The sequence below is a fragment of the Microtus pennsylvanicus genome, chromosome 14 (genome assembly GCF_037038515.1).
Source record: "Microtus pennsylvanicus isolate mMicPen1 chromosome 14, mMicPen1.hap1, whole genome shotgun sequence".
NCBI lineage: Eukaryota > Metazoa > Chordata > Mammalia > Rodentia > Cricetidae > Microtus > Microtus pennsylvanicus.
Window position 1 is genome coordinate 30,225,157 of NC_134592.1, and position 25,475 is coordinate 30,250,631.

Here is a 25,475-nt window from a genome sequence, read left to right on the forward strand (position 1 = left end):
TTTTTTTTTTTGGTTTTTCGAGACAGGGTTTCTCTGTGGTTTTAGAGCCTGTCCTGGAACTAGCTCTTGTAGACCAGGCTGGTCTCGAACTCACAGAGATCCGCCTGCCTCTGCCTCCCAAGTGCTGGGATTAAAGGCGTGTGCCACCACCGCCCGGCTATAGGTATTATTGAGATAAAATTCACATAGACAACTCACCCACTGAACTACGTGATTCAACAGCTCTTAGTATATTGAGCTGGGTGACTTGCATAACCATAGCCAACTTTAAAACATTTATATTTCCTCTCTATGACCCTCCCCCCATGAGCCCTGCCAGACTCTCTGTTCTCCTGTCTCCCTAAGGCAACCAGGGAAGAGTCCTATGTCTATTGCCTATTCTGGGCATCTCATGTATATGGAGTTACGGAATGTTTGATCCCATATGACTGGCTGCTTCTCTGAGGACACTGATTTCAGGGTCATCTCTGTTGTAACATGCATCTGTCTTTCACCCTTTCGGGTGTTGAATAATGTTCTGCTATACAGTTTTGCCACGGCTTGCTCGAGTGTGTGCATGTCTGTGAGGAGGCGCAGAGGTGATGTCAGGTCTTCTTGATGGGCCTCCCTATTTCCAATGAGGCAGAGGCTCTTGCTGAACCCACTGCTCACCAATTCTGGCAGGTCTAGCTAGCCCCTTGGCCCTGGAGATCCTGGGTCTCTGTCTCCTGAGTGCTGGGATTACAGGCAGCTTCCACCCTGCCTGGGAGTTCCACCTTATCCACCCAGGGGTCTCCCCAGCCCCACATGGCTTCCTTTCTATTGGATACAGGAGTGGTGTCTCTGGGGCTTATGGTAACTGTTAGAAAGTGCCAGACTGTTCTCCAAAGAGGCTGTACCGCTTACACTCCCACTAGAAGCTTTGACCGCCACTGCTCTGCATCCTCCGAGGCTTTGTATTATTATTTTCTTAATTACAGCCATTGCATGATGAATGACTGTGACGTGGCAGATCACACATGTAGTTTTGATTGTTGACCTTCATTATTAGCCATTTAACCTTTTCTTCGACAAATATTCCACATTTTCTTTCCTACGTAAAATCTAGATTTATACGTAAGGACGATATAAAGGTAAAAGGGAGACAGAGGGGGGAGGGAGGGAACTACATGGGGTAATAGGGAAAGTGAGTGTGAATGAAGAAAATTATACAAATAGGGGGAAATGTCACAATGAAACTGATCCTGTATTTCAATTAAAAAGATTTTAAAAACTAAGAATAAAAATTTTCTTGGAAGAAATCCTCGTCTATTTTTTAAACTGGGTTATTCGTCTTTTTAATATTTAGGTTTAATCACTCTTTTGTGTGTGCACACATGTTCCTGTGTTCAGGCACCTGTGTGTAGGGATGCACATGTGCGTGTGTGTGTATGTACATGCAGAGGACAGAGGCTTAGATTACAAGTCTTCCTCAATCGCTCTCTGCTTATTTCTTTGTTGAGACAGGCTCTCTCAGGCCCCAGTGTTGGGACTACAGGCACAAGTCACGTGCCCGGGCATCAGGATACAGCTCAGGGCCCCAGGCTTGCACGGCAAGCCCTTAACTAGCTGGGCCTTCTAGCCAGCCCTGTGATTCTTCATTGTTCACCAGTGCATTGTCAGAGCCATAATTTGCAAAAGCTCTCATCTGTGGATGAGACGTCTAATTTTTCTCTTATTTCACTGCTTGTGTTTTGGGTGTGTGTGTATGTGTGTGTGTGTGCATCTGGGTAACCATTGCCTAGACCAAGGACACCAAAATTTTACCTTGTTTCTTCTAACAATATCATTATTTTATTTTTGAAAAAAAGAAATCTTGTTGGTACTGAAGCAGAAAACGAGTCCAGGTTAGTGACTAAGACCTCAAACGTACAAATGCAGACCCCAGTCCCCGTGACAAATCTGCACTCGATTGCCGTCGCCTCCATAGGCCCCGGGCGGCACCAACTGAAAGGGTTGCTTTTTTAGCCTTTGCTGACTCCTGGCTTCTCACCATGCTGTCTGTTTCACCCCCACTACCCCATTTCACCCCTACTTGTACAAGGGTGTATCACAACTTGGCTAGAGCCCAGACCCTTGAGCAGCAGCGGCATGGGCTTCCGGACCATCGCCACATACAGGGTAGTCACTGAGGTTGGGTGGTGGCAAGGACAGAAGGCTGGAGAGGCCCTGCCACCCACAGTACAAGTGCGTGCACACGCACGCGCACACACACACACACACACACACACACACACACACACACACACACCTCAGTAAACTGGGACACTGATGCTGCAGAGCATGGCCATCCAGGACAGCTCAACTCAGAGAGGACTCGCAACTTCATCTCCAGCTCTCACACAGCCTGCCTCAACCCATCTACACATCTTTCCAGAGCGCTCTGCTCAGCCTCGAGCCAAACTGTTCTATGTCTTTTGGAACAGTAGAGGTGAGAGGGCCTTAAATGGCTCACACTGCTCAACCTGATGAGTTTTACTTGGGGAACATGTCGATTTCCCAAACAACCATTCCTTAGTAGTAGTTTGTTAGGGATCTGGCAACAGCAAAGGAGATGGACAGAAATTCCTGAAGAGGCCACTTTACAAGGCTGCTAAAACAAACAAACAAAAAAAAAACAGCTGCCAATAAGCATCCAGCGTTACCTAAACACCACAGGAGACGAGCTAAGGGCTAGAGCAGCTCCCTGCCCACAGAGTCTGAGGATAGCAGACTCCAGCTGCTTCTCCACTGCAGGCAGGAATGCTCAGAAACGGGAAGGTCCACCACTTCCCTGCAGCCCAAGTCACAAGCTCTGCACATCATGAGATCAACACCCTCAGGACAGTGGAATCGGAGCAAATGCACTCATTCCCAGGAGAGGTGATTCCCCAGCATGGAGTGCTGTTTGATCAAGGCCGTCTTTGTACATTGTGCCTCCCTTAACCTTCGCATTAAAATTTCAGAGTCTGAGTTTCCTTGTTCTGTGGCTCAGCCTGGCCAATAACTTGCCCAAAGTCACACTGGGCATGAGTATCATTCTGTTTTAAACCTGGAAGCATACACTCAAGCCCATTGCTCGTCCCAGATCCCAGAAGTGGCTCCCACGGTTAGGACACCAGGGCGACATCCGGCTCCTGGACATCTCCAAACGCTCAGGCCATCCAGCATTTTCAGGGACAAAGAACTTTCTAGGAAACAAGAGTTCGTAGAACCAGCTCCTTAGTCAATCACAAAAAAATGAACTTGCACAATCAACCCTCTGGATGTGTGTGTTCTATTATAGGGCAGGCATCCTGGGACAAGGTCACTCACATTAACTCACTGTATTCTATCAGCTCTGAGAAGGAGGTACCACGCCCTTCTTTTGGTGGGAGCATGAAGAAGCCACAAGACTCCCAAAAAATTTTAAGTGTTCAGTTTCCACCGAGAAGATACAGATATTTCCATGAAGACACAGATGTCTTCCATCATCTCTGCAAAGGACCTCGTGTCAGCACAACAGCTATGTGTTTGATATCGAACCTAGAATTCTAAGCATGCTAGACAAGGACTCTACCTACCACTGGGCTACATCTTGATCCCCTGTAGTGATAGGAGCAATGGGCTGTGTTCCCACCCAGCTCCCGCACGGCTAGCTTTACCCAAAATAATTACACGGAAACTGTATTCTTTTAAACACTGCCTGGCCCATTAGTCCCAGCCTCTTATTGGCTAATTCTCACATCTTGATTAACCCATTTCTAATAATCTGTGTAGCACCATGTGGCTTACCAGGAAGGATTCTAGCCTACATCCGTCTGGGGTCGGAGAATCATGGCGACTGCCTGACTCGGCTTTCTTTCTCCCAGAATTCTGTTTAGTCTACTCTGCCTACCTAATTTTCTGTCCTATTAAAGGGCCAAGGCAGTCTCTTTATTTAACCAATGAAATTAACAGAAAACAGAAGACTCTCACATCAATCCCCCAAATATTAATTACAGTAAAAATTACTGAAGCCCCGTACATGCTCAGGGTTCAGCATCAGCTTAGACTCAGGACCACAGGGGCCAACATCAAACATCCTCATCACCGCCAGTCACTGTCACTCCTCCTCCAGTTAGATTGTTAAAAACAAAACAACAAGCGGACAAACCAAAGTCCAGGGCTGTGGTGATGGCTCTGTCAGTAATGTGTTTGCCATGCAGACACGAGGACCTGAGTTCGACCCCCAGAGCCTACCTAAAAATTTGGGCATGGTGGCACATGCTTATAATTGCCGTGCCAGGAGGACAAAGGCAGATCAGTGGAGCTCACTGGCCAGCCTGCCTTCCCACAGCTAAGGAGCTATGGCCCAATAAAAGACTTTGTCTAGAAAATCAAGGCGGAATGATCATCTCATTAGATGCTGGAAAAGCCTTTGACAAAATACAACATCCTTTCATGATAAAGGTCTTGGAGGGAGCAGAGATACAAGGAACATACCTAAACAGAATAAAGGCAATATACAGCAAGCCAACAGCCAACATCAAACTAAATGGGGAGAAATGCAAAGCAACCCACTGAAATCAGGAACAAGACAAGTCTGTCCAATCTCTCCATATCTATTCAATATAGTTCTTGAGATTCTAGCTAGAGCAATAAGATAACAAAAGGAGATCAAAGGGATACAAATCAGAAAAGGAGAAGTCAAACTCCCACTATTTGCTGGTGATATGATAGTTTACACAGGCAATCCCAAAAATTCTACCAAGGAACTTCTACAACTTATAAACACCTTCAGTGATGTGGCAGGATACAAGATTAACTTAAAAACTTAAAAAAATCAGTAGCCCTCCTGTACAAAGATGATAAATGGGCTGAAAGAGAAATTAGAGACAGACACAAATAGCATAAACTATCTCAAGTATCTCTAACCAAACAAGTGGAAGACTTGTATGACAAGAACTTTAAATCTTTGAAGAAATTGAAGAAGACACCAGAAAATGGAAAGATCTCCCATGCTCTTGGGTAGGTAGAATTAACATAGTAAAAATGGCAATCTTACCAAAAGCAATCTACAGATTCAATACAATGCCCAGCAAAATAAAAATGGCAATCTTACCAAAAGCAATCTACAGATTCAATACAATGCCCAGCAAAATTCTTCACAGACCTCAAAAGAACAATACTCAACTTCATATGGAAAAGCAAAAAACCCAGGATAGCCAAAACAATCCTGTACAATAAAAGGAACTTCTGGAGGCATCACAATCCCTGACTTCAAACTCTACTACAGAGCTACAGTACTGAAAACAGCCTGGTATTGGCATAAAAACATATAGGAGGACCAATGGAACTGAATAGAAGACCCAGATATCAATCCACACACCTACAAACACCTGACTTTTAATAAAGAAGCAAAAAATATAAAATGGAAAAATGAAAGCATATTCAACATGGTGCTGGCATAACTGGAAATCAACATGTAGAAAAATGAAAATAGACCCATATCTATCTCCATGAACAAAACTCAAGTCCAAATGGACCAAAGACCTCAACATAAAACCAACCACACTGAACCTCACAGGATAGAAAGTGGGAAGTACACTTGAATGCATTGGTACAGGAGACCACTTCCTAAATATAACCCCAGTAGCACAGACATTGAGAGAAACAATTAATAAGTGAGACCTCCTGAACCTGAGAAGCTTCTGTAAAGCAAAAGACATGGTCAACAAGACAAAATGGCAGCCTACAGAATGGGAAAAGATCTTCACTAACCCCCTCCCATTAGACAGCGGGCTGATTTCCAAAATATACAAAGAATTCAAGAAACTGGTCATCAAAAGAACAAATAATCCAAATAAAAAATGGGGTACACACCTAAACAGAGAACTTTCAACAGAGGAATCTAGAATGGCTGAAAGATACTTAAGGAAATGCTCAACATCCTTAGCCATCAGAGAAATGCAAATCAAAACAACTCTGAGATTCCATCTTACACCTGTAAGAATGGCCAAGCTCAAAAACACTGATGGCAACTTATGTTGGAGATGATATGGGATAAAAGGAACACTCCTCCATTGCTGGTGGGAGGGCAAACTGGTACAACCCCCTGGGATATCAGTATGGCAATTTCTCAGAAAATAAGGAAACAACCTACCTCAAGACCCAGCAATACCACTTTTGGGTATATATCCAAAGGATGATCAATCATGCCACAAGGTCATGTGCTCAACTTATTAATTAAGGTCTCACTTATTAATTGTTTCTCTCAATGTCTGTGCTACTGGGGTTATATTTAGCATACATAGCAGCTTTGTTTGTCATATAAAGAAACTGGAAACAACCTAAATACCCATCGACCAAAGAATGGATAAGGAAAATGTGGTATATTTACACAATGGAGTACTATACAGCAGAAAAAAATGACATTTTGAAATTTGCAGGCAAATGGATGGATCTAGAAAACATCATATTGAGTGAAGTAACCCAGACTCAGAAAGATAATTATCATATGTACTCACTCATAAGTGGCTTTTAGACATAAAGCAAAAAAAAAATAGTCTACAGTTCACAATCCCAGAGAACCTAGACAACAAAGAGAACCCTAAGAGAGACATATATCGATTTAATCTGCATATAAAGTAGAAAAAAACAGAATCTCCTAAGTAAATTGGGAACATGGGGACTATGGGAGAGGGTAGAAGGAGAAGGGAGAGGAAGGGAGGGGAACAGAAAAATATATATATATATCAATAAAAACAATTTCCTTGTTAGCTGGGCGGTGGTGGCACACACCTTTAATCCCAGCACTGGGGAGGCAGAGGCAGGTGGATCTCTGTGAGTTCAAGGCCAGCCTGGTCTACAAGAGCTAATTCCAGGACAGGCTCCAAAGCTACAGAGAAACCCTGTCTCAAAAAACAAAACAAAACAACAACAACAAAAAGCCTTGTTAAAAAAAAATCACTGGAGAAATGACTCAGTGGTTAAGAGCACTGACTGGTCCCAGGTTCAATTCCCAGCACCCACATGGCAGTTTACAACTGTCTGTAACTCTAGTTCCAGGGGATCTGACACCTCACACAGACATACATGCGGGCAAAACACCCAATACACACACATACACACACACAGAAAACTTAAAATTAATAAAAACCAAGGTGAATCCTGACTGAGGAAGTATGACATCTGAGGTCATCTCTGGCTTCCACAGACACTCACACGTTAGTGTGTGCACCTGCACATGCATGAGCATTCTCTACCCACATTTCAGATAGTCAACCACTTTCCAAACCAATCCTCACAACACAACAGAGCCTGAGCAGAAATTCAAGATTTCAGAGATGAGTTGGAAAAGTCTCTTCCCAGAGAGGGCAGACTGGATTTCTCTGCCAACCAAGTATGAGACCAGAAAAAAAAAAAAAAAAAAGGATCTGAGCCAGGAGGAAGAAGGCCAAACCTATTCCAAAGAGCCACAAATTAAAAACCAATTATGCAAGGCTTGCTAAAAATGTCAGCGGACTGCCTTTATGTTTCAAGTCTCTGAAAACACAAGCAAGCCTGGGCCAATGTTTACCCAGCATAGCGTTGAATTGACGCAACTTCGTATGCTCAGGCTAAAACAAGGATGTATGCCTCGGTCCCTTTTGTGAGCATACTCTGGACACACCACTTGTGCTGGGAGTGAACTGTCTTCTGAAGTCACCCTGGGTCCAGAGATTCCAATTCACCTTCACCCAGTGGGTAAAAGCTTCAAAATGCCCCATAGGGCCCTGGAGAAGGCGGGAAGCTTTCCTGTCTTGCTGGGAAACTGACAAGGGGACCCTGCCATGAAGTTGGGAAGGACATATGAATGTCGGAGGTATAGATGCCTGAGAGTCACGTTCCCCAAGAGACATGAGTGCACACAGAGCCTGCTAAGTGTGCAGAGGCCCTAAATTCTATACCCAGGGCATCCCAGGGGGCGGGGCAGGGAATGAAAAGGGGGATCTTGAAAAAGCTTCCCAAGCTATGTGGATGATCCACCAAGTTTAAGAATGCTTATTTTGATTGCTATTCTCTCTCTCTCTCTTTCACTCTCTCTCCCCTTTCCCCTCCCTCTCCTCCTTCTCCCCCCCCCCCCGCTTCCTCCCTCCCCGACCCCCATTTAAATTGAGAAATTGTAAAACTAGGGAAGGTAAGACTTGGAAGACAGGAGCAAATGAGTGAGAAGAGAACACAGTACCTTGCCAAGCTGACAGATAATAGCAGCCAGCCCAATACGCAGGAGTGGAACCCACGACCCACAGGAGGAGCTACAGGACCAGACAGAAGTAAAGCGGAATGTGAGCCCCGACCCCTGCACCTGAACCCAGAGCACAGACTGGAAAATCCACCAGTGAGCAGCGTGAGAAGGGGACCAGAGCACGATGACAAAGTGCAGAGAGAGACAAAGTGACAGGGAAAGTATTTGTACATAGAAGGGGGAAGGCCTGCAAGGGCTAGGGAGAACACACACACACACACACAGCTGAGCAGGGGGCCTCTTAGAAAGCTGAGACAGGACGTTCATAAGTTCAAGCCTGGGCTACTTAGGGAGACCCTAGTTTAGAAAAAAAATAACAAAATAAAAGGAGGAGGAAGAGGGAAGGGAAGGGCAGAGGAGGGAAGGAGATCACTGACTGTTTAGAATTTGGCAGCACCAATAAGACTCAGTCTGCAGGCAGACACCCAGCCCAGCATAGTGGTTTCCAGCCTCGATCCTGGAGGGTCTCATTTTGATCCCTTAAGCTCCCTCCAAACATTGCAGCGCAGTAGAGGGGTCTGGCGGTCCTGTTCACTAGTGTGAGTGCATCCTGGGGTGTGGCTGAGTGTGCAAGGCTGAGGCCACCAGGTCACAGCTGCCCACTGTAGCAGGGTCGAGGTCTCCAGGTCAGAAGGGGCCAGCTGGCCATCAGGGGATGCAGGACATGAAACAACAGGAGGAAAAGGCCAGAGTCTTCTAGAATGCAATGCTGCCTTGAAATGAAGGTAGAGTCAAGAAAGAAGCATCGGCTGTTAAAACACACCACACACACACACACACACACACACACACACACACACACTGAAATAATCAATAGGACAGAATGTCCCTAGAGGCCCTGGCCTGTCACCAGAATGAGCACCACGCTATCTCAATAGATGGGACTGACTTGACCACTACCTGGTCTTTAAAACTACAAAGGAATTGCCTTCTTTTTTGGCCGAGCTCACGATGATAGCCCCGAATGAGAGGAGGATTCTATCTCCTTTATTGACAGCTCCGGCCTCGGGGCACAGCACAATGTTTGGCGATGTAGTAGATACTCAGTGGATGGGCCGCAGGCAAGGAATTGGCCCCAAACCATTTTAATCTCATGTCAGCCATTAACAGCAGCCTCAGCAGAAAGCAACTCTGTAATTCATAACCTGTTGCTTAATCCCTAACTGAATTGCTGTGTGTGTTTGGATGCAGCCCAGGAGACCATTGGTCTTTACAAGACAGACGGCCCCAGAGCCAACTCTGACAGAGCTGTCTACACAGCGGCTTGGCCCCTGCTCCCTTGGGAGCCTGAGACATTGTCACTGCTGGACTGCCATTGAACGAAGGAGCGTGTTAGGGCTAGGTGCATCCGGCACCCTCAGGCCGAGAGAGTTCAAAGGCCTCGCAGAAACATGGGGCATGGGAACAGCACTGGCTAAGGTTAGATCTGTTGTCCCCAAAGTCACACTGGTTTGCTCTTCTCCTAGCGGGTGACCTTGGACCTCACTGAGCCCTGTAGACCTCACCTGTAACCACTACATAAGAGCAGCCATGACTTCAGGGATGGCAAGAAGGCTCAGTAGGTAAAAGCACCTCGTACAAGTGTAAGGACCTGAGACGGAATCCCCAGAACTCTCGGGGAATATGGACACATAGCCTGAGTGTCTGTCATCCTGCTGGTCCTCTGGGGAGATAAGAAATGGAGACTGGAGAATCTTCCAAAGCTAGTTAGCCCAACATACGCAGCAGAAAAACCAACAACCATCCTGTTTCAAGATGGAACGTGGAGACGGACACTGGGGTTGTCCTCTAATCTCTGCATGCCAGCCACAACAGGAAAGCACCCATACTCACACCCAGCACTGCACAGAGAGGGGAAGAGGGAGGAGGAGATAGAGAATGACCTCACAGGGGCCTGTGAGACAAACCAGGAACCTCACAGAATGACCAGCACTACACCTGCTGACTGACCTGGAGCGAGGGAGAGAGAGCTGTGATGATAGCCACTAGCCATTGTATCTAGGACCCAGCACGCTGCTCTTCAGCAGCTCCAGTCACTTCACCTGCCCGCTCAACCTCAAATCCCTGCTCTCTGCTACAGGGAGGGCATGGGTCACCAGGATGAGGTAAGGAGAGAAAGATCGAGTGTGTTAAGAACCCCACACAGAGCCGGGCGCAGCTCATCAGTGCGAACCTGCACTTTAGCATCATTGCAGGAAGTTGTATGTGCCTAAAACACCCATGGGAAAATGCACAGAGGCCGTTTGCCATACACAGATAGGTCTTCTGCACAGCTCCATCAGCTGCAAGGTCCTCGGTCCTCCACCGGCCCCAAGAAAGAGCTTCTGACCCCACTGTCTGACCTAGGCAACATCTGGAAGTCAGTTCTAGGGGCAACACTGGTCTTCCCCGGTGAGGAGCAATTCAGCTTCTTCGACTGCCACTGCCCCCACAGTGCTGAGCCTGACGGTGAGCTAGAGGACATGCAAATACGCCCTAAAAACAGCTTGTCATCTTCACGGCCTGGATGGTACACATCTGTGGGTGCCTGTGAGGACAGAGCGTCACTATCGAGTACAGGGCATATGCCACCAGTCTGGGGGTGGCTGTGAAAAGTAAAAATACCCAACCCCAAAATGGGTCTTTTTTTCCTCCAAAAAAAGGAAGCTCCTCCAAGGTCTTTGGGGGAGAAGTGGAAAATGCTGTGCCCCAGGCAGGTCACAGTTGGGCCAGCGCTTACTGGTTTCATCAAGCTGTTCACGGCCTCAAAGTTCAATGACACCGTTCAGTTAGCCACCCTCCTAACAGAAAACCCCAGAAAGGACCACTGTCAAGTAATGGGCGTAGGAAGGGGAGAAGCAGAGGGCCAAAGACAAGGGTCCTCTGTGACAGAAGAACGAAGTCAGTCCATTCCCGTTTTGGAATCAGTTGTCTTTAGTAGACACCCGTGATGTCCTTAATCCAGGTAGGTGTCTCCAGCCCAGAGACTCCAGGAGGGGCCGTGCAATGGCGGGGAAAACAGCTGGCAGTAAGCTGGTAAAAACCAGCAGGAACAGCAGAGCCAAGGCCCTAAGGAGGCACCGGACTCTATAGTAATCAAGAGTGAGACAGCTCTCTCCATCCATGTAGCCTTTGGGACCGGAGCAGCGTGCAACCAGATTTTCCAAATTTTTTGCTGGAAATTTTAAGTGAAATATCGGGTTGGGTTGCTCTGAAAATACTGAGCAGGCCAAAGCAAACACCTCTGAAAGCCAACTTCAGCCTGCAAAGAGTGAGTCTGCTACCCAGGGCAAGCCCCCAGAAACCCTTCTCTGCAGCTTTCGTGGTACTCATGTGGAGAGAGGGACTCGGAGAACAAAAACCCAGTCAACACACATCGTGCACAGCCTGACACCTTCCTCCATCCCAAATCCCCGTCTCCACAGTTTCCAGCTTCCAAGCTCTGAGTCTCCACGGAGGCTCACCTTAGCGTGTGAACGCTTCCTGCAGGCAGGACCACACACGCATGATGCTTGGTTACTGCCTGTTCTCAGCCCATCCCAGCTACCTCTACATCCTACCCCTGGCTCCCTCCAGGTGGGGGATTTTTAGAAGGCATAGCTCGGCAGGAAGCCTCACCAGGTAAACCTTAGGACAAACCAAATCACCCGCTCTGGGCGAGGCATGCGCTACACTGGTACACACTGGTAACCAGTGGTAACCACGCTGGGGACTGTTGCCTCTCACCAGTCGCTGGGGAACAGCTGTCCTGACACAGGCGGGTCCTGAGAGCAGGCAGCAGGTGCAGGAGACCTCAGAAGGGGGTGCCTTCCATGAGTCAGTCCTCTGCAAACCCCATCTCGGGCAGATGGTGCTGGGGACTGAAGCCATGCCTATCTCTGCCGCAGCAGCGCAAAGAGGAAGGCTCCACTCTTTTCCCCCTAACTTCCCTTGTTTAGCTCCAGATGGGAGCCAAAAAGGGTAGAAGCAGTGATGTGACCACGACACTGACTTTTAAAAAGAACGCGATGCCCTCTATGCGCATCTCCATGACCTCTGTTGATCCTCCCAGCACCCCGGAGAGACTGCTAAATAGGATTAGCCTCGCTCTCCCCTCACCTCCTAGACCCACAGGCAGGGTAAGCCTTCCGCCCTTGCCCAGTGTGGCTCAAACTTGAACACAGGCATGAATACCCCAGAGCTTGGTAAAAATACAGGTTCTGAACCAGCAGGGCTGGGGTGAGGTCTGAGTCCCCGTCCGTCCTGCTGGTTCTCAGACCACACACTGAAGAGCACAGCTAAGGTTCCAAGGTGTGTTTAGAACCAAACCTGGACACCTGGGCTTTGGGGAACAAGGGTCTCACCTCACTCTTCACGGGTTGGGGCCTCTTGCCCAGTTTCACCTCCAGGAAGTGCAAGGGTGCAATCATGGCCCCAATGTTGCGGATGTCAGCGTATTTCAGCTCCTCTGTGGTCAGAGCAGAGCTGGGAAGTCCGGTGAGGGGGCCGAGCCCTGGTAGGGAACCTGCGGTCACTGAAGGGTCTGGGATCTGCCCAGGCATCATAGCAGGAGGAGTGGTAGGCCGGCCTGGAAGGGTTGGAGAAAAGCAGGAGGAGCAGGTTAACATGAGAAGAGGCTCTGTGAACCACCAGTGCCCATCCTTTCCTCACCAGGGTTCCCCTGAATCCTTTCTCCTCCCTGGCAGGTGTTCTTCCTGCCTGCAAGCCCCAAGTCCTTGTGATGCAGGGAAACTCAGCCAACTGACTCACACGAAGGCCATCCATCCAACTGTAGGCAACGTTTATCTGGCACTGGCTCGGCTCCAGGTTGCCCGTAGTCGTCCCACCCACCACACCAGACCTGACCAGAATCCCTTGCAGAGGCAGAAAGATAGCTCCTGGGGGCTCTGCTCATAAGCTGGTGGACGAGGTCTCACCAGCAGCGGCGGCCTCTGGAGAGACTGCACGCGCACAGATGACAGTGGAATCTTAAGCACCTTCGCACCTGTTCAAGAGGCAGCTATTTCTGGTCTGGCGTGGTGCCTCCCCTCAAGTCACACTTCCTACTCTGCACACTTGTGAAGACGCCATGAATACAAGATGAACTTAAGCGGAGTGAAAGGTGACTGTGTACGTGTCCGACGCCCAGGGAATACACTGGGCTAAAGAAGAGGGACTGAACTTGTATGCACCCTCTCCGCTCACCACCAGGAAAGTCCTTAAAGATCTCTCTACTCTCAGAGCCCCGTACAAGGAAAGACAGGCGCAAACTTGAAAGGGCATAAAAAGGGGATCAACGCCCTGGGAATTCTTATTTCTTCCTTCTCTTTGCTGAGGAAATCTTATGGGTATGACATAGTCATTCCCAGGCAGATACAAGGGAAGAAAGTCTGTTGGCCAAGAACCATATCTAAACATCTAGATGTATTTAGTCCTCCAGCCCACCCGTCCATCTACCCATCCACTCTTTATCCTTCCATCCATCCAATTACTGACCAGCTATTAGGAGCCAGCAGGCACTACAACATGGAGGTCAGAGTTTCATAGCCTTAAAACAGCCCTGTATAGGGCATTCTAAATAAAACTATTCACACATTCCAGTGTGGTAAGGGAAGTAAGTTCTTGCTTTTTCCACTGCTCTGCCCAGGTCCATAAAAACCAATCTTTACAGTCTTAGAAATCAAGGGTAGTGGGCAGGCAATGAATATGCGTTCAATCCTCCCATCGTCTTCTGTCTCTCTTTGGAGGACAAATAGGCCAGGAAGGGGAGATGGACATCCAGTGGACCAGGTTTCTCTGCTGTCAGAGTTCAACTACTCACAGGCCATGTTTGGGGCGACCTGTCCTCATACACAAGTGACCCTGGAGAGCGATCCTCACCACCTGTCCTCATACAGTTTCTTGGATCCAGACCCAAGAGAAGGGTAGACCTGGAGTTCATTTTATCTGTGAATACAAGACACACTCTCCATTTCACCTCGGAGCGTAAAACCTGCTTCCCTACCAGGGTCTTGGCCCTACTTATTTTTAATTTTCACTTTCTTTGGTGTGTAAAGGTGTTTCGTCTGCATGTATGGCCTGAAGGCCAGAGCAAAGTGCCAGATGCCCTGGGACTGGAGTCACAGACAGTTGTGTGTACTTGTTGTTGTTGTTGTTTTAACTCTTTAGGGGCCCCACCACCCAACTCCCAAATAAATACACAGAGACTTATTCTTACTTATGAATGCCCAGCTTTAGCCTGGCTTGTTTCTAGCCAGCTTTTCTTAAATTATCCTGTCCACCTTTTGCCTCTATTCTATATACCTTTTTTCCTTCTTACTCCGCAGCTGAGTGGCTGACCCCTGGCTTCCTCCTCTCCTCCTTTTCCCATTCTTTTCTCTCCTCTTGTTTATTCTCTCTGCCTGCCCGCCCCGCCTATTCTTTCTCCTGCCTAGCTATTGGCCATTCAGCTCTTCATTAAACCAATCAGGTGTTTTACACAGGCCAAGTAATACAGTACATCCTTACAGAGTTAAACGAACGCAACATAAAAGAATGCAACACATCTTTGCATCATTAGACAAATATTCCACAGCAGAAACAAGTGTGATGCATCTTCAAATGATATTCTACCGCATCTGCGAGCTACCATATGAAGGCCAGGACCGGAACCCAGGGCTTTGGAAGAGAAGCTAGTGCTCTTTCCTGCCGAGCCATTTCTCAAGCCCCCTGGGCCAGTCTCTTAAAAATACAAGAGCGTTAGCACCCTCGAACGACAGACTTCATTGGACGTTATTTGTCTAAAGAAAGGCAGACCTGGATGGTGAGTTGGCCATTCTCATGGTACCGCAGGGCCTCTGTCCATCACGTTGCTCACAGAGTCCCTGTTTTTACGATCCTTCATCCTAGCTCCGCCTATTATACCCTCAATATCTGTTCTCCCTGATCTTAACACCCTCTTCCCACCTCCTCAGAACCCAGTGTGCCCTGGGCCACCTCAGAAAAGGACCCGAGATTCATTCACATTGAGTGACAGGTTCACAGCCAGGGAAGGCCCTGAATTCATCTGAACCACATCCTCATTTTGCATGAAGAGACGAGCCTGAAGCTCAGAAAAGTAAAATGACTTGCCCAGGGTCACACAATCAGATAAGGACAAAACCAAGACTAGACTCTGATCCGTTGTTTTAGATCCCTGCCTTTTTCCCAGTTCCTTTTGGGAGGTTCAAGAGGTGTTGATGCCTTCAGCAGAAGGCAGTGTCCCCTCCTGACAAACTTTCACCTAAGAGCCACCGTACAGAACTCTCTGTTTCCTAGGAGATCCAGTAATAGGAAGTTCTGCCTAATGGCTCCAAAGCAGCTTGAATAGGAGGGACAGCCCTGAGGCCCCTCCCACACGGACATACATTAGCCCCAAGATGGTATCCAGAGTCAGGGACAGAATTGGGGTCTGTGATGCAGAGGGTCTGAAGCTGGCACAGGAAGAAGGCTCCCCAGAATACCCCCAGGCAAACAGCCATCCCCTCCCCCTCCAGGAGAACAGGGAAGGGGCAGCTGCCACTTCTTCCTCATCTGTGGCAGAGCTTTGCCCGGGTGCAGCTAGTCAACCCCCCCCCCGCCAGAACAGGTCACACCAGCTGTTGTTCTGGTGACCCCATTGCCTACTGTCACCTCTGGCACACACAAAGCACAATGAAGAAAGACTTATTGAATGAGTATGTGCGAGAAGAAATGAACAGTAGCAAATTCATGGCCAAAGACTTCAGTATGTAGGGTACAGATCTCTCTGGAATCTCAGAGGCTCTCTGCTAAGCCACACTTTTACCTCCAGGCCATTTGTTCCCATAGAAGAGCCCAAAAGAAAGCCCTGAGGGCTTTGGCCCGTTTCTCATCTCAGACATCCCTAGGAGATGGAAGCCAGACCTCATTCTGTTCCCGGAACGGCAGGCTCTGTTTGCAGCTTCTGTTTATGTTCCTACAGATGGTATACACGAGACACTAACAAACACTCGTGACAAATAATGAATTTTCTGCTACCGAGGAACCCCTTCTGGGAATAGTTGCCCCCCAAAATTCTTGCCATTTTCTGCTCCCCTATAAGTCTATCCCAAAGACAAATCTTGGTCAGGGGACCAGATACCAGGTTTTCCTTTGAAGAAGCAAAAATCACCCTCTCCTTCCCCTGCTTGGGAACCGTAACTGCTCAGGCAAACCACAAAGTCCTTAACACATGCCATTCCTAGGAGGCAGCCACAGCACTGACATTCACCAGGGAGGAGTCATCCGGGCTGCCTCGGGGGAGGGGGAGGGCAGAGGAGCAGCAGCAAAATGGAAACCCCTTCATTGCAAAGCCACCAGTTGGCTATACAAGGCCAAAGTGCAGCTTTTGGTGTTTTGGACAACAAAAACAATTCCGTGTGATTTAGGGAATCTCTAAAAGCCAAAGGGTTGGCGGCGCTAAGAGGAGTCTACTACTTCCAACAGGACACAGGAAAGAGGACAAGAGGCAAGTCACTCCCCTCAGCGCTTGTTCTTGACAGAACAACTTGGCGGGAAAGGAGAAGTGCACACTGGATGCCCAAGAAGAAAGACCTAGATTTTTCTTCCCTTCGGGGCCTAGGAGGTCTGCAGTGAAGAGAGACACCCTTCACGACTCCATGAGGAACTAGGATCATTAGTACAGGTCAAGTTCCCAATTTCCCCATTTGGGATCTTTGCCTAAAACCACAGGAAAGAATCCAAAGGGACTAAGGTGAGTTGGGACACTGACCAGGGATAAGTGGGAAACCAGCCAATGAAGGGAACCCAAGCTAGGTATGTACCAAAGTATCACCTGCTACTTTGTATGCAAAAACAAAAATTAATAAAAAAAAGGCAAACAAACAAAAATCTTGGAAATGCTCAAAGCCAAGATGACAAGCTCAGTACAAATAAGACTTTTAGAAACGGCTCTAAAGGTCCCAGGGCCCCTAAGCCACTGTGGAGCTAAGATAACGGGAGAACTGACACAGCCTCCTGAAAACCAGCTTGGAGAGAACGGACCAGATGGGCTCAACGGGTAAGAACTGGAGGAAACATTAGTATTTATAAGTCTGTGCTGACTTCCTCGGGGACTTGGAAGAGCGCAGTAGGGTGCTGCGTTGGATGCGCAGAATAAAAAAAAAAAAAAACCAAAAGCTTTTCCAGGCCCAAAATAGCCAGTGTCAGATATTAGCACGAAGTCCTTCCACTCTGAGTAAAGGGAGCCGTAATTTATTCAGCTTCCACCTGCCTTTCTTGATTACCGTATGGAAAGCAACACAATAAATACCTCACGTCTCTTTGTACGCCTGTAAGTCATGGTCTTACCTTGGCAAGCTGCACACGTAAAGGGCTCTCTTTAAATAATCAGCATCTTTCTCTAGAGTGCCAAAAATAAGTTTGTGAAATTTAAAAAAAAAAAGACTAGCGGAAAGGAACATGGAACCTAACTTCTAGAACATCAGAAAAAGTGCAAGCTCCCTGGGCCCCTAGAAGGACAGCTGCTCTCCACAGCAGCCAGCCTGGGATGACATAGGGAATGCTGGGTAAGCGGACCCAAGATGGCCTCAGGTCTGAGGCTCCGGACTGAGAGAAAGTAGAACAGGAAGGAAGAACAGAGCAGGGGCTGAGCAAGATTGCCGGTGCAACCCCAAGAGCAGGACCAGAGCCAAAGTCACAGGCAGGCAGCAGTGATCAAAAATCAGGACGACTTAGGAGCTGGGCTCTGGGAGGCCCCCAGGAGGGTAGAATGTCCACGGAAGGGGACAGAGGTGGCAGGCAGTAACCAGAGTGCAGGACCCATAGTTAGGAATCCCGGGTCAAGCAGGATATGATGGGGTTAAGAAATCTAGCCAAAGTCTCAAAGCAAGGAAGCAAGGCCAAGGCCAGGACATGATTTGTTTTCAGTAATCTGAAGGGTTCTGCCAAGCAGCCTTCAAACCTAGAAACCTGGGGCAGGAGGCTAAGGGGTGGGGAAAGCACCTGGATGATAGCAATGGCTGCTCTGACGTCTACAGGCCAATGAGAGGGGATCCACAAGGCCGGATGGTTCAGTGTGAAACCTTGCTATCTTTGGGACCTCAGACAAGCCTATGACTGCTCTGTGCCTCAATTTCCACGCTAGAAAGCAGGAATGACATCGTTTGCCTCGTATAGAGAAAATTAGATTACTTATCATTTACAAAGCACCTGGAACAGCCCTTCACTTGATGAGTTGGGGGGGGGGGTGTCAGTGTGGCACAGCATTCCTTCCTACGGAGGCACCAGAACCAGACTACCCCTCAAGACGACTTCAGGATCGTCCCTCTCTAGCAACAGTCTCTCTTCCCATCATCATGAAGAGGATTCGCCCCACAGGATTCCCTGCGCTGACAAGTCCCAAGAAGGCAGGGCCATATTGCACCTTGACAGTAAACTATAACATAGAAAGCAAAGGTGTTAAGCCAGGGCTGGGTACAAAAGAACAGAAATGAGGCCTGGCACCTTCAACCTGCCTCGGTTTCTCCAAAAGTGTCCTAAAACTTGCAGGTCGACGTGCAGCGGCATGTATTCTTGGCCGCAGGTGCTACTGATGGGCTAGGGCTGGGGCCCTGCTCGGGAAGCAGAGTGCCAGCATCGTTCACGTCTTTGGCTGGCCTTTAGGGGTTCCTCATGGGCTGCCATGGGAAGCCGAAGAGGGACAGCCAGGGTCTGGAGAAGGCACAGTGTACTGGCAGGAATGACTTCTGCAGAGCCATCCCAGCCACAGAAGAAGGAGGGCAGGAATGACTTCTGCAGAGCCATCCCAGCCATGGAAGAAGGAGGAACTGTCGTCGTTCCCCCCCACCCCCCAGCAGACTCCTGCTCTTCTCTGGAGACCAGAAAAAAAAAGTCTTTCACAAAGCCCTGCCTGCAAAAACAGCTCTGCCCTCTCCCAATGTAGAGGATCAATAAATGGCACCAAATGGTGTGTCAAGACCCATACTGAGGAAGGCTATAGGGAACCGAGAAGGTCCTGCCACTCTTCCGCCTTCCCTCAGCTCTGTCCCTCAGTGGCAAGGCTAAATAGGGGACAGACCACGGTGTGTGATGGCTTTGGTCCTAAAAAAAAAAAAAAAAAAAGACATTGGCCAGCTAAAGTTTCGGAAACACCAAACCCCATGGGCTGCATCCAGAAATCAGACTTAACGGTGGGCTCTGGCCAGTCTTCCCACCTCCAGTGTGTGCAAAGAAAGACTGGAAATTCCAAGCCTAGGTCACTAAAGCATTTGTTTCTGCTGAGTCTCAACAAACCACACACACACACACACACACACATGAACACACACACGCAGGCACACTGAGCTTGGCAGCCCCGGAGCTCCAAGACGGGTAACACAAACCATGGAACCGACTGCCAAGACAAGCAATAGAATGAGCCAGACCAAGTTTCATTGGCCACCATACGTTGCATATGGCCCGGGATGAAGCCAAAACAGTGTTCTCACCCCCCTCAAAGGCATAGGAGACCCTCTGTTTTCAAACACACCTCCACAGAGCCTTAATTAAAGGAAAATGGAAAAAGAGTGTGCCTGTTACTCTCGGCCTGCCTACAGAGGTATCCGCACACGGAGCCCTGCATACCCTTTTTCTCTTCCACCAGTTCTGAGCTTCAGACACAATTCATTCCCGTGGAAAGAAAAGTCCGCTACATTCTGCTGCAGAAAAGAATGTAAGTTGTCCTCGGCCCTGGATAAGGTTGGAGGGGCTGAGAAGAGTTCGTGCTGAATGGCTACAGAGCAGGCCAGCCTCGAGTCTGTGCTGATTCCTTCCTTCCCAGAGGGGAGAGAGAGGGAGGGAGGGAGAGAGGGAGGGAGGGAGGAAGAGAGGGAGATGGACTGCCACACCAGTAGTTACTCCTTAACAGACAGGGCCCACAGCTCCTGGCTCTGCAGGCTGAGAAAGGTGGGAGAGGGGGACACCCTGCACACAGGTGGGAGAGACAACAGATCCAGGGGGCGGGGGAGTTCCCTGCTGGCTGCTAAAGTAGGCAGGAGTTTTTCCTAAGTGACACAGTCACCATGACAGACAAACCTCCTGAGAGATGACTGCAACCAATGTATTGACAGAAAATTCAGAGGCCTTCTCGCCCCCCCCCCCCCCCATCCTTCCTGCAGCCCTTCAAACCACACAGCACCCAGCTCTTCAGAGAGATACTGGAGCTGCCTGCTCCTCTGAACTGAAGCCAGCATGAAGGGGAAACAGAGGATTCTTTGAGAAATCTATCCTTCCTACTTTAAGCACAGCAAAATCTCAAGTACCCAGAGGCAGAAGAATAGTTCATGTTTCTAGTCCCCCGAACCTCAGGTTTCTGCAAAACCAAGAGTCCCGCTCACACCTGAGCCCTGCTTCAACTCTCCCCTAGAAACCTGCACAGGAAGATAAACCTGCCATCCAAGCTGCAGCCAGATTTGTTGAAAAGCAGTGAAAGCTTGCAGGGAGGGGAATGATTTTTTTTATCCCTTTTTAAAGGGATACTTGGGAATGTGGGGGGGGGGTTGGAGACAGTTGCTAACAGTCCCTTAGGACAAGCAGGTACCCACCCTGCTGTGGTGTAGATCCTGTTTTCTTGTGTTCACTGAACTAAGGTCCTGGGTAGAGTGGACTAAGATTTTTAACAGTCCACACAGGGCAAGCCCTTCTCAGACATGGACCTATGTCACAGCACCCTATCCTGAATGCCACGCGGGAGGTGCCACTCCACCACACAAGGAAGGGCTGGGCAATCTAGCAGGAGCTGTCTCAAACAGTCCATTGATTCCCTTCTTGCACCAGCTTCTCCACCTCTATCCCCAAACAGCCCATCCATTTCTGCAAATGAGCCAAGGCTTCCCAGGCTTGCCAGCTCCCCCAGGGACCCAGGCAAAGCTTGTCTCTTCCACTCCAGGGTCCAGGAGTCCAGATGGAAGGCCTAGACTTTTGGAGAAGAGGGACAGAAGAGTGCCCTCTAAAACTAGGCAGGTTACCTAAATAAGCCTGCTTACCTTCTTATGTAACCTGATGTGCGAGAATGGGATCCCAACGGGATCCGGGACTACCCCGTGGTTCCCTCCTAACCCAGCCAGAGCCCGCGGCAATGGTCCTGAGCAAAGGAAGCCCTGTTGGTTAGATACCTTTCCCAATACCCTCCTCCCGGTCCTGCGGAGCTTTGGAGACTGGGGCGCGACCTGTCAGTTGGTCTGGGGAGTGCATGTCCCCTTCGAGTTCCCCCGCAGTCCCCACGACAGTTTTCTCCCGCTCACCCCGCCCTCTCCCCCGTCCGTGCACAGCACCTCCCTGCACGCACACTAGGGGAGGAGAGCGGGGCGGGAGCGCCCCGCTGTCCCGGCCGCAGACAGGACTGCCCGGCCCAGCCCGGCAAGCCACGGGTGGGCAGCGGTTGCAGCTCTTCCGTAGAGCGCTCAGGGCCCCGGGTCGGTGGGAGCCCCCAGCGGTAGCCACTTCGACGGTGGCCGCCCCAGGTACCCGCGGCGGCGCGCCCCGCCTACCCCCCCGCCCCACCCCACCCCCCGGGCACCCACCGTGCAAAAGCCGCTGGCGGAGGCGGCGCCCCCGGGCCCAGAACCCGGCTGCAGGCGCCGTGCCCACTCCGCGCCGCTGCCGCCCGCTGCCCAGGCCCGTCCCGGCCCGGGAGCCGCCGCGGCGCCAGCCCCGCCGCCGCCGCCGCTGCAGCCTCAGCCGCCGCCAGCGCCCCCCGTCGCGGTCGCCGAGCGTCCCTCCCGCAGGCTGTGGCGGGCGGCGGGACGGGTTGCATCAGCCCCGGCTATATAGCGGGCCCTGAGTCGCGGCGGGGAGGGGTCGGGAATGCGGAACCGGCCGAGCTGCCAGCCCCACACGTCAGAGGGGGGACGGAGAGGAAGAGAAGGAGGGGACGGGGAGGAGGGGGTGTGGATCGCGCGCTTCACACCCACTGACCTTCACCTCCCCCGCCGCCGGCGGCCTCCTCCCGTCGCTGCTCGCACTCCTCCGCCTGCCGGGCCGGCCCGGGCCCTGCCATGCTCGTCCTGGCAGCATCACGGTCCCGCGGCGCGCCCCGACCGCGGCTCCCGAGAGCGCGAGGCAGCAGGACCCGGCGAGCGGTTATGTAAGCGCATCCCCTGCTCGGCCGCACGGCCGCCACCGCCGAAGCGCTGAACAGCCAGGGAGGCAGCCACGCAAAGGCGGCGGCCGGACGAGCAGAGAACCCCTTCCAGCTCAGCCCTCGCTGAACCATCGTCCTCCTCCGTCCGGTGCGCTCTCCTCCCTCCCCCGCCTCAAACCCTGAGCGAGGTGACGTTCCGCGCAGTGATGTCTTCGGACGCTGCAGGATCTCGCAAGCCTGTTTTGTTTTTCCGTGCAGGAGCATGGGCGGAGAGATCAAGGCGTTTGAGAGCCTCTGTCCCTACCCACAGTCCACCAAAGCAACCCGAGGTCCTGAAGCCACGCTGTGAGTGGACAGAGACCCAGACTGGAGCTGCAGTTTGAGGCCACTGTTGTGTCAGTGGCTGGTCCAGTTTGACCCAGGGCTCTTTGCCCAATCCCGCAGGCTTTTGCCTTCCTTTAAGAGGATGCAGCAGTGAGCAGACCTGACTTCTGCAAGACCTCCAACAGCCTTCTTCCTCAAGGACTCTCAGGACTGGCTTCTACGCCCTCCTCCCAACCTTCTTCGGAGATAGATGGTAAAGGACACTCCAGAGAGAACATGGCAGTCCTTCAAAGGCTGGTACACAGAGCCCTTTGGCAGAAACACATGTGGCACCTGAGAGCTATTATTTTCATCCCAGGTTTTCAAACCCTTGAATGACCAGTCCGTTCCCCCCCCCCCACTTTCTGCTTAAACCAGAGAGAGCTGACAATGTTGACACTCAGTGACCTTCAGACTCCTTTTCAGAGAGATGGCAGGTCATCACCCATAGAAGAAAGGAAGTGAAAGAAAAAGCTCAGAGAGTACAGATGCTCAGAGTGAAAGACTTGAGCACCAATGAGCCAAGTCGGGTGAGCAAGCTCCACGTGCTTGCCTGCTGGGAGGCGTCATTCTCTAGGCTTCCCTTACTTCTTCCCGCAGGGGAAAAACAGGTTGACTGGGAAGAGACCGTCCAATGACATCGCCTGTCCATCCTCACAGCAACCTCCCTCAAACACTGATGCAAGAAAAAGGAAAGTAGGACCTCCAGAGGAACACGCTCTGCCAATTCAGTAGGAATGAGATAGTCTCGTAGAAGAAAGAACCTGACTCTCCATCCTAGAAAAGCCAGCGACACCTTTACCAGAGCACAAAAATCAAAGCTGGTGACTGTGAAAATGGCTTACATGATGTTTCTCCCCCAAGATGAGGGTCTGGGCATTTATGTGAAAGAAAACATTGAACACGGGAAGCATTACTTTATGTATCCTCTGTTGGGACTTTGAAAAAGCTAAACTGATCTCTGTGCAGGGACTAATAATTAACACGTGTGGTTAAAGTTGGTCCTCTCCACGGCGTACTTTGGATCATGGCTGGGTGACTGGCAGTACTACTGGGCCTTTTCTTCCTACACAAATTGAGTATGCTATAGGGAAGGCACTAGGGAGGCCACTAAGGAGTCTCTTCCCTCTCATCTCCCATAATATCCACTTAGGCTCCCCCTTTCTTATACAGATGTTCTTCAGTTTCATATACACATACAGCTCAAGACCTGTCTTCCAGCCATACTGTTTCCTACCAGACCCCTCTCCGCAGCCATTGCCTGTGGGAGAGGCCGAGAGGGAAAGGCCACAGCTGGCTCCTCTGTGCAGACTCACAGCCTCCTGATGGAACTGATCTACCTCAGGCTCCCAAGGAAACAGTAGTCTAGCCTAAAGCAATCTGAATTTAGGTGTCTCCTGCTACTAAAAATAGGTCCTGATTAAGATGCACAGCCATGGCCGGTGAGCTGATTCAAAGGCAATCACGTAGCCCAGACCAAACGGATGAGACTAGGAGTTTTCCCAGCGACAGACTACCAGAAACTGACCTGGAATTCACAGGTGCCACCTCAGCTAGGGAGTTTATGGAGGGAAGTCAAGCCACCGAGGAGCGAGTGACAATGGAATGCCCATGGCACCCGGTCCCTATGTCCAGCCAGGTGGGCTTTTCTCCCTACCCCTGGAGATTTCAGTTAGGGATCTATGAACTGTGGCTGGTCTGAAGCAGCTTGGGTTTAGATCTCCTAGTATGTGCTGCCGGAGTCCTCATGGAGGGAGCACGTGTTGGAGTGGGGATAAAGCCCCGTTAGTAGAGTGCTCTCCTAGCATGGTCCCTAGCATCAGCACACATTCAGGGGAGTGGAGCAGACCTAGAAATTCAGAGCTTTGGGTGGTAAGGGCAGGAGGATCTGGAGTTCAGCTACACAGTGAGCTTCAGGTCAGCCTGGTAGCCGTGAGACCCTAGGTAAATAAATAAATATACATTGGCTGTCATATCTCTTATTTGGACTAGCCTGTTTTAAAAGTTACTGGACATTGATAAATCCCAAACTCTTTGTTGAGGAAAAAGTGAATTGATGAGGTAAACCAGTTCTCCGGAAGTGTCCGTCAGCGTCAAAAGAGGAAGCGATAGTTCTGACTAACCAATCTGTCAGCTCACAGGCACACTCAGTGTTTACTGAAAATCTGCTGTATGCCTGTGACCTGTGACGTGCACAAAGACGCGGCTCCTCACCTGTCCCCACCTCCCAAGGAAAAGCGAGTTAAAAGAAAAAAAAATGACCTGCAAGGTCAAGTGTAGCTGGAAGGTAATTACGTGACCTGAGCCATAGGCACTGCAGGAGTCCAGGCAGGATTCTCGCCAAGTCTCCATTCCAGCTGTTGATGCTGTGGCAAACAAGTCTGAGGTCTCTGTACAGCATTACAATTAATATCAAGTCTCCCAGTCGGTTATTTGGGAGCTGCTCTTCCAGAGGACCCATGTTCAATTCCCATCACCCACATAGGAGCTCCCAACTGTCTGTAACTCCAGTTCTAGGGGTCCGGCACCCTCACACAGACATACATATAGGCAAAACACCAATGCACATAAAATTAATAAACTATTAAGATATCATTGGCGGCAGATAGAGGGCAGCTGCTGGTGCTCATTTTCCTATCATATGACAGGAGTCTGGCCTAGAAAGAAACCAATGAGGAGAAGAAAGTTCAGACATACAAGAAGAGAACTAGCCATGAGTTCATCTTCGAATCACTGAGTCTAACATGTCACATGCTCGGTTAGTCTTTAGACACTGTAGTGATGGAGTCGGCCTCCTCTTCCTCTCTTGAA

At 49.9% G+C, this 25,475-nt stretch overlaps 1 protein-coding gene across 4 annotated transcripts in view; it reads right to left on the reverse strand.

Moving 5' to 3' along the window:
• Jdp2 (Jun dimerization protein 2) overlaps positions 1 to 22,674 on the reverse strand; it is a 44,231-nt gene extending 21,557 nt beyond the window's left edge. Inside the window, exons 1-2 of one of the 4 annotated variants that reach the window (XM_075947630.1) lie at positions 22,136 to 22,632; positions 12,568 to 12,791 (exon numbers count right to left, since the gene is read on the reverse strand). In XM_075947630.1, the coding sequence (XP_075803745.1) occupies positions 12,568 to 12,791; positions 22,136 to 22,565 (654 nt within the window). In that variant the 5' untranslated portion in view covers positions 22,566 to 22,632. Of the gene's footprint in view, positions 1 to 12,567; positions 12,792 to 22,135 lie in introns of all 4 variants that reach the window. The other 3 variants (XM_075947632.1, XM_075947634.1, XM_075947631.1) reach the window with 3 other exon arrangements.
• Positions 22,675 to 25,475: the final 2,801 nt, after the last annotated feature.